The following is a 7,654-nucleotide window of genomic DNA, read 5'->3' as shown; positions in this document are numbered from 1 at the left end:
GCGCGCCCGCCACGGTGGCCGCGTGCTCCTCACGGCGGCCGGCCAATGGGCACGGCGCGCGGAGTCCGGCCGGCCAATGGGCGCGCCCGGCAGCCCGGGGCGGGGGGGGGGGGGCGGGAGGTCCCGGGACGGGGCGGGGCGGGGCGGACTCCCGGGCCCCCTCCCCCGTCTCCGCGAGGCCGAGAAGGACTCTGCGCCCCCCTTCGGTCGCCGCGGCGGCGATGGCCGCTCCTTCGGCCCCGCTCCCGGGAGGTCGGAGGGCCTAAGAACGGCCGTCTCCTTGAGGCTATGGACGGCCGGGGCGCGGGAAGGGGAGGGCCGGAGCGCGGCGGGCCCCCCCGCCACCGCCCCCCCCCGGGTCCTCTGTCTCCCCCTCCGCTCCCGGGTCCTCCTGCCCCTGCCCCTTCCCCATCCCTCCCCCCCGCCCCCGCCCCCGCCCCGTCCTCCTGACCTCAGCTCCGCCGCCGCTCCCCGCCAGTCCTGCGCCGGGGGTCCTGTTCCCCGCAGACCAGAGGCCGGCCCGTTTCACTCTAGCGAATAAAGAGCCCCTACCTCGCGCCGCCCGGTGCCAGCCCCACGCCGGTGAGACCCCGGGACCCGCAGCGCCGCCGACGCCCGCCGAAGCGGCCCTTCCTTGCCCCTCCCTGTACCTTACGCAGGTGACCCCTTTTAACTCGGAGAAGGAAGACCGGGCGGTGCGCTGCAGAGTGGTGGGCCCGGAATCACAGCACCTGCCTGGTTCTGATCTCAGCAAATGGCCTCACCGACCCCACTCTCTGTTTTCCTGCACAGGGTCCCCCTTGAGATGCCGTGGTCTCTTCTGGCAATGTCTCCAGACTTTCCATCGAAATTCTGCATTCCTGCTTGCAACCGCTCGCCACCTGTGTTTCTTCTACGCAGATCTGTTTCCTGAGTCCGCATGCGTACCGGGCCGTGCGCTAGGCTCTGAGGAGGCCAATTTAGCACCGGTGTGCCCTGTCGGTGGGAGCTGGCCAGCTGGACACTGTTTCCTTGGGGTGCTCCTCCATTTGAATATCCACTGCACCTTGGCTGAGAACCTACATACGGTGGGCCAGGAGCTGGGGCGGGATAGAGGCGGAAGGGTAGGCCCATGGGAGCCCAAAACTGAGCTAGGAGGGCGCTGGAGACCTGTCTACAAGTAAGCCTCCTCAGGGCGGGAGATGGGTACCCCGCGGTGAAAGGCTCCCAGAGCCACCAAGAGAAACTGGAGTGAGCTCCAAGCCAGTGTGCACGGAGCTGGGTAGGGTAGGCCCCAGGAGAAGGCGGGTGATCCAGGAAGCAGCTCTGGGCCTGCTGCTCTCAGCTCGACTCTGTGACCCTTGCCAGGGACAATGCTTGCTCTCTTTCTCTTCTCTAGCCTATTTTTGTATATTTTGTGTTCCCATCACCAAACTTTTTTATTGACTTTAAGTTTTCGTTTGATGTTCCTAGATTATGTAATAGTTGTCTCCTTTCTCAAAGATAGGCCCCCGTTGTTTTTTTAGCCTTAGGTAATGAGTGACAGTCCTTTACAGCAAGCACAGGAACTCGCTGAGGTCAGAACCAGGCAGGTGCCTGGTTCCGGGCCCACCACTCTGCAGCGCACCGCCCGGTCGTCCTTCTCCGAGTTAAAAGGGGTCACCTGCCTAAGGTACAACCAATCTTAACTTCTCAGTTTCCCATCCATGAAAGGGGATGATGTAAATAGAGGGGAGTGTCCCTAGGTTCTAGAATACATGTAAAGAGCTGGCTCCCAATAAATCACCATCACCACCATCATCATCCCATTTTAGCTAATGGTAATTGATCAGTTACTATGCTCCGAGCACTGTGTTAAGTGTATCCCTCTAAATCCTCACAGCATCAAAGAAAGGCCCCCATTTTGTGGTTTGACAAAGCCCATGCTCTTGAGCCGCTCTGCTCTTCTGTGATTATTGTGAATAAGGAGGTGATGCATAAAAAGGACCTAAAAGTAACGGTATAACCTGCATAACGGTAAGTGCCCCATACAGGATAGCTTTTATTAATATCAGGGTGGTTTGTCACAAGGCGATTGCTTGGACTTTTGTTGTGATAAAGTTCAGCTTTCAAGAATGCATATCAAATTGTTATTTTTAGAATTCTAGTCATCAGTCACGACCCCGAAATAAATGCAAAGCATTGCATAATTGCATTTTAAAGTGCGGTACACCTTTAGTCCATCAGAGAGGATCATCACTTCTAGCAGGACTTTAAGAGAAAAGATGGCGGTGGCAGAGTAGGGGGTGCCGCCGCCAATTCCAAGCGCTGGCTTGCAAAGAGGAGGCCGGGGCGGGGCCGGGTCGACGCCACGTGCGAGGCCCCGCCCTCCCGTGCCGCCCCGCCTCCAGAGCCGAGGCGCCTGCGCCTGCTCCCTCCGGCCGGGCTCGACCTCACGGAGCACGCGCGCTCCGCCACATTCGGATTGGCGGATCCGCGCGCCCCACGGCACTCTGATTGGTGGAGTCGCTCAGGTTGTGGGTCGGGGGCTCCGCGCTCGGCTCCTTCAGCTCAGCGCTCGGCTCCTTCAGCTCAGCGCTCGACTCCTTCAGCTCAGCCCCCGCCTGGCTACAGCAGGGCCGGGGCAGCACGGCCACTAGGCCTTCGGACTCGTCTGTAGCTGGGCGCTCCCGTCGCTCCCGGTTCCGCCGTACCCCTCTCCACGACCTGAGTTGGGCATGTTTTCCAGGGCCCAGGTGAAGCGGATCCTGCAGCGGGTGCCCGGGAAGCAGCGATTCGGCGTCTACAGGTTCCTGCCCTTTTTTTTTGTCCTGGGAGGAACGATGGAGTGGATCATGATTAAACTGCGTGTGGGCCAGGAGACCTTCTGTAAGTGGGGGTGCAGCAGCGTCCGTCTCATTTCAGGAAGGCAGGAGGCGGCTAGGGACCCGTTTTTCTGGGGGGACAGTCTTAGGTTGCAGACCGCTCATTTCACTCAGAGCGCTGAGCTGCCTTTACCGTGGTCAGAAGGGCAAGTACGGTTCCGTTCGCGGCCCGGCCCTCTTGTAAGCGGGGCGACAAAGGCACATTGGCGTCCAACCTTGAGGTCTTCCCTGCACTCTCAGGGGAGAGCACGTGACTCCACGCTGGCCGCTCTCCTCGCAAGCCTGCCCCTCACCCCTGCGGGCTGGTGACGTTTGGTCCTAAGGAACAGACTTGCTCACAGCACCGTGAGCTGTGGGAGTGGATCCTGAAGATTCACGGAAACTCCTGCTAATTGGCCAGCCCTCTTCTGGATTCTTCAGTCCAAACCCCGGAAGGAGCCGGTCTGCCTGGCCTAATTACCACTGTCTTTGCCGGGCAGAGCCCCCAGCACCAGGGCCCAGCAGTGGAAAGAATGCCTGGCCCTGCTTTGTGGAGCACTAGCTCTGGAAAGGCCAGTTCCCCTTCTGGAAAGACTTTCCCACCCCCTAGGTCCTTTCTGCTTTATCCCTCTCTAGAAACATGTATTACTTGTGAATTGCCAACCCTTATTTTAAAAAATTTCTTTTAAAAAGACTTTATTTTTAAATAATCTCTACACTCAACATGGGGCTCAAACCCACAACCCTGTGATCAAGAGTTGCATGCTCCACTGACTGAGCCAGCCAGGCGCCCGCCAACTCTTATTTTGTTTTTTTAAGATTTTATTTATTTGAGAGAGGGAACACAAGAAGGGGGAAAGGCAGAGGGAGAAGCAGGCTCCCCACCAAACAGGGAACCCGATGCGGGGCTCGATCCCAGGACTCCGGGATCATGACCTGAGCTGAAGACGCTTAACTGACTGAGCCACCCAGTGACTGAGCCACCCAGGCGCCCTCCACCCACCTTTATTTTAAAAACATTGTTACATTAGTGTTTTCCAAAGATATTTAGTCCTTTTGTTTATCCATTCATCAGTATTTAATGAGCAGCCATGAGAGTATATAATGAACAAGGCAGAGAGCCCCCCCACTCCAAAAGAGCTCTAATGGCAGAGACCCAACATAAAGACAGTTACTGTTAAGTGTGATCAGTGCAGTGAAGTGTGTCTGTGTGTGCGTGTGTGTGTGGGGGGCAATGGTAGTCTTGGGTGGGGGTACCTCAGTTGGATCAGATGGTACAGGGAAGGCATCCAGGAGTTACCATGTCAGGTGGGACCTGAAGATTGAGTAGGTCAGTCCGATGAGGGGAATGTTAGTGCTGAGTTGAAAGTGTCTCATGCTAGTGGTAAAAGCAGACATGGGGCTATGGTGTGGATGTTTACTGTGTTGGAGGGACTGCAGGTGAGCAGAGGGAGGGATGAAGTGGTTAGAAATGTGCCTGGGCAGGGCCACAGAAGGACTGGAGAACCAAGAATGTACCCAAAGGATTGAAGGGTTTTAATTGGCAGTGGATTAACACATGAGGGGAATGGCTTCTTGTGGAGAGGAGGCAAGAATACTTAGACTGTGTGGTTGTTCAGGTCTGAGACGGTAGCCTGGTTGGATGGGGACAGACGGGATGCCAAGAGGTGACTGGAGTTGAGAGACACCTGGGAGGTGGTACTGACAGGGCCTGGGGATTGAGTGGACTCAGGAGATGAGGAGTGGAGACTTCTGGTAGGACAGTTAGGGGGACACTGGCAGGATAGTCTGAACTCTGTTTTGGACATGCTAAGGCAGAGATGGGTTATACAGATCTGAAGCTCAGGAGGCAGATCTGGGCCATGGATCTGGGTTTGTGGGTCATTTGAAAGCAGATTGTGATAAAAGTCAGTGTCAAATCCCAACATTATAAGGGTGATTGGGAGTGACTAGAGAGGCAAGGAGGGAAACCAGGAGGGTTTATCACAGAAGACGGGAGGTCCAGGAAGTCTGACTATGCGAATGGGAGGTCAGCCCTCCTCCCCACCAAAGAGACTTGAAGATACAAAGATGCTGGTCAGAAAAAGGTAGTGGAGAGAAGCCGCAGATAACTAGTTCTTTGGAAGGTAGGAGAGATTGGGTAGGAGAGCAGGGCCATAGGAGTAGCCCTTGAAAGTTAGCTGGAATAGTCCTTTGTTGATGACTGATCTGTGTGACCAAAGTTCATGGCCATCTGGGGGTAAGTGAAGAAGGATCAGGGTTATGACTGAGGAAACAGGATTGTTAGGCATCACAGTGGGCCCAGTTAAATGCATTAGTTGGCCCCACAGTGCAAAGCAGAGTGGAGGGATGGAGGAGGGCAATTGGATGAATCTGTAGTTGGGGTTTTGAAGGTGTGTCAAGAAGTTGATGTTGATAGGAGGGAATTGCAGCTGGTTTGAGCAGGAAGACAGAACAAGATGGGGCTGAGGCGGTATTCAGGGGCCAAGTGCCTGAGGAAGAAGTTAACAGAGGTCCAAGGACAGAATGACTAGAAAGGTAGTAGAGGTTGTGGTCAGAGCAGGATGAATTTATTACTTCAGAGAGCACTGCAAGTAGATGGCAGAAGTTGACTGGAGAAGTCAAGGAGGTGAAGGGGGCTAGCGCTTCATCCGTATGGTAGGTGATGTTGCCTGGGAAGATGGTATAGGACAGGTCAAGGAGCCTGAGCTAGATGCCCGTGTTTTCAGTGATTGAAGGGGAATAGAGAGCAGGTGCCCATGCAGAGAAGACTGTGGCAAATGGCAAATGCCACACAGGAAGAGGGTACAGAATCAGCGGTGTGGAAAAACAGCAGCGGAGACCAAGGCAACTGACCTCACCTCCCCACTCTGAGTTCCTGGGTGTGGGTGAGGGAGCTGCAGAGAGCCTAAGGGCAAGAAGTGCCTTTGAGGCACTTCACTTAAGGATGATTTCAGAGCGGGGCACCTGGGTGGCTCAGATGGTTAAGCATCTGCCTTCAGCTCAGATCATGATCCCAAGGTCCTGGGATCGAGCCCTGCATCGGGCTCCCTGCTTGGCGGGGGGGCCTGCTTCTCCCCCTCCCTCTGCTTCTCCCCCTACTCATGTTCTCGCTCGCTCTCTCTGTATCTCTGTGTCTGGAATGAATAAATAAAAAAATCTTAAAAAAAAAAAAGATGATTTCAGAGAAAATAGACATTTGGGGGGGCAGGGAAGGAAGTAAGGAAAGTCTTAAAACATTGCTAAGAGGTGTGCTAGGACATGATCCTATTTTTGAAGATGCGGACTCTTACCATGCTATTGAAGTCCAGAACTGCATTATCATAGTCCTCATTTAACTCGTTATTTTTAAAGATTTTATTTATTTGTCAGAGAGAGAGAGCACAAGCAGGGGGAGCGGCAGGCAGAGGGAGAAGCAGGCTCCCCACTGAGCAAGGAGCAGGATGTGGGACTCGATCCCAGTACCCTGGGATCATGACCTGAGCCAAAGGCAGCCGCTTAACCAACTGAGCCACCCAGGCGCCCCCAAGTTTTTATTTTTTCTTATTTTTTAAAAGATTTTATTTATTTATTTGACAGAGAGACAGGAGAGAGGGAACACAAGCAGGCAGAGTGGGAGAGGGAGAAGCAGGCTCCCCGGTGAGCAGGGAGCCCGATGCGGGGCTCGATCCCAGGACTCTGGGATCATGACCTGAGCTGAAGGCAGACACTTAACGACTGAGCCACCCAGGCGCCCCCAAGTTTTGTTTTAAATGAAGTTTATTTTGGCGTTGTTAAAAATGGGATTCAGAAATAGCTGACAGACCTAGACTGTTGGTTAAATTAGTCCGATCTGAGTACCTTTAATTCCTGTTTCTTCAAAGTCTAAGTAAAATTCTTATTTGACACAGATGATGTCTACCGTAGAAAAGCCTCAGAACGACAGTATCAGAGAAGGCTGGAAAATGCATCAGAGACTGAACTTCAGCCGTCAATAAAGTGAATATGAAATTTCACTACTGATTTCAACTCCTTTGAAAATGTACTTTTCAGATCTCTTGTTCTTATTCCGAACTGCCTTTACAAAGAATTTTTATAGTTTTCCTGTCTGCTTCAATACTTCCCAAGTCACTGTTGGACAGCACTTACGGAAAAACTATTTCCTCCTGAAACACCTGCCCACTGAATCTATTCCATGAAATATTCCTTAAACAATTCAAGGATCAAGCAGGATGCTTTTTTAGTACAGTCTGAATTGTTTGTGAAGTCTTTTGTTTCAGGCAACAAATTGATAACCTTAATTTCCTTTTCTCAGAATTCAGATTTAATCATGGATGTAAAAGTAAGATCTCTATTACAAGATTATTTAAACCAGGATAATTATGCAGATTACATTTCTGCCAGCTACCAGTCTGTCACCATTTTGCGAGGGTGGTGGGAATTCCTGACCACACGTTACCCCAGTCAGGTGCTCTTGTGATCAGAAATAACCCCTTCCTTTGCCTGTCCCTACTAACATACAAGGGCTGGACCTCCACGAGGACTCCAGAGGGGACAGGCTTCACACCCGTCTGTGATGAAGATGTGCTTTCATCCAGCTGCTAAAGATAAAGACACTGCTTCTTCCCTAAGAAAACGAACCTTCACACTGAAAAGCAAAACCATAAAACAACCACAGACTTCAGCTAAGAGGTTCAGAGAGATTTTGTAATTTGACCCACAATAAGTTTGGGTCAGCTGATAGAAAAAACAAAGGCTTTATCCATTTTTTTTTTCTTTTAATCCATGCTTGGTAACTACATCCAACATCTATTTAATCAAGAACATCTCTCTATTAAAGAAGGCTAAGTTCA

At 52.6% G+C, this 7,654-nt stretch overlaps 1 protein-coding gene across 1 annotated transcript; it reads left to right on the top strand.

The window, feature by feature from the left end:
* The first annotated feature begins 2,429 nt into the window (after positions 1-2,429).
* On the top strand, positions 2,430-6,842 carry LOC123833725 (ubiquinol-cytochrome c reductase complex assembly factor 5). The gene is made up of 2 exons (XM_045862206.3): positions 2,430-2,847; positions 6,713-6,842. The coding sequence occupies exons 1-2, from the start codon at positions 2,697-2,699 to the stop codon at positions 6,802-6,804; spliced, it is 243 nt and encodes an 80-aa protein (XP_045718162.1). The 5' UTR covers positions 2,430-2,696; the 3' UTR covers positions 6,805-6,842.
* Positions 6,843-7,654: the final 812 nt, after the last annotated feature.

This window comes from Mirounga angustirostris, unplaced genomic scaffold, assembly GCF_029215605.1.
Source record: "Mirounga angustirostris isolate CCGP_5_RB_7025 unplaced genomic scaffold, mMirAng1.0.hap1 SCAF_1, whole genome shotgun sequence".
NCBI classification, from domain to species: Eukaryota; Metazoa; Chordata; class Mammalia; order Carnivora; family Phocidae; genus Mirounga; species Mirounga angustirostris.
The sequence above is the reverse complement of the archived record's forward strand: the minus strand, read 5'-3'. Positions and strand labels throughout refer to the sequence as shown.

What these genes read in the sequence shown, in the direction of transcription:
- LOC123833725 (XM_045862206.3), top strand. Translation starts at nt 2,697, where the DNA reads ATGTTTTCCAGGGCCCAGGTGAAGCGGATCCTGCAGCGGGTGCCCGGG. An exon ending in TGTGGGCCAGGAGACCTTCT is followed by an intron (nt 2,848 to 6,712) that starts GTAAGTGGGGGT and finishes TATTTGACACAG; the next exon opens with ATGATGTCTACCGTAGAAAA.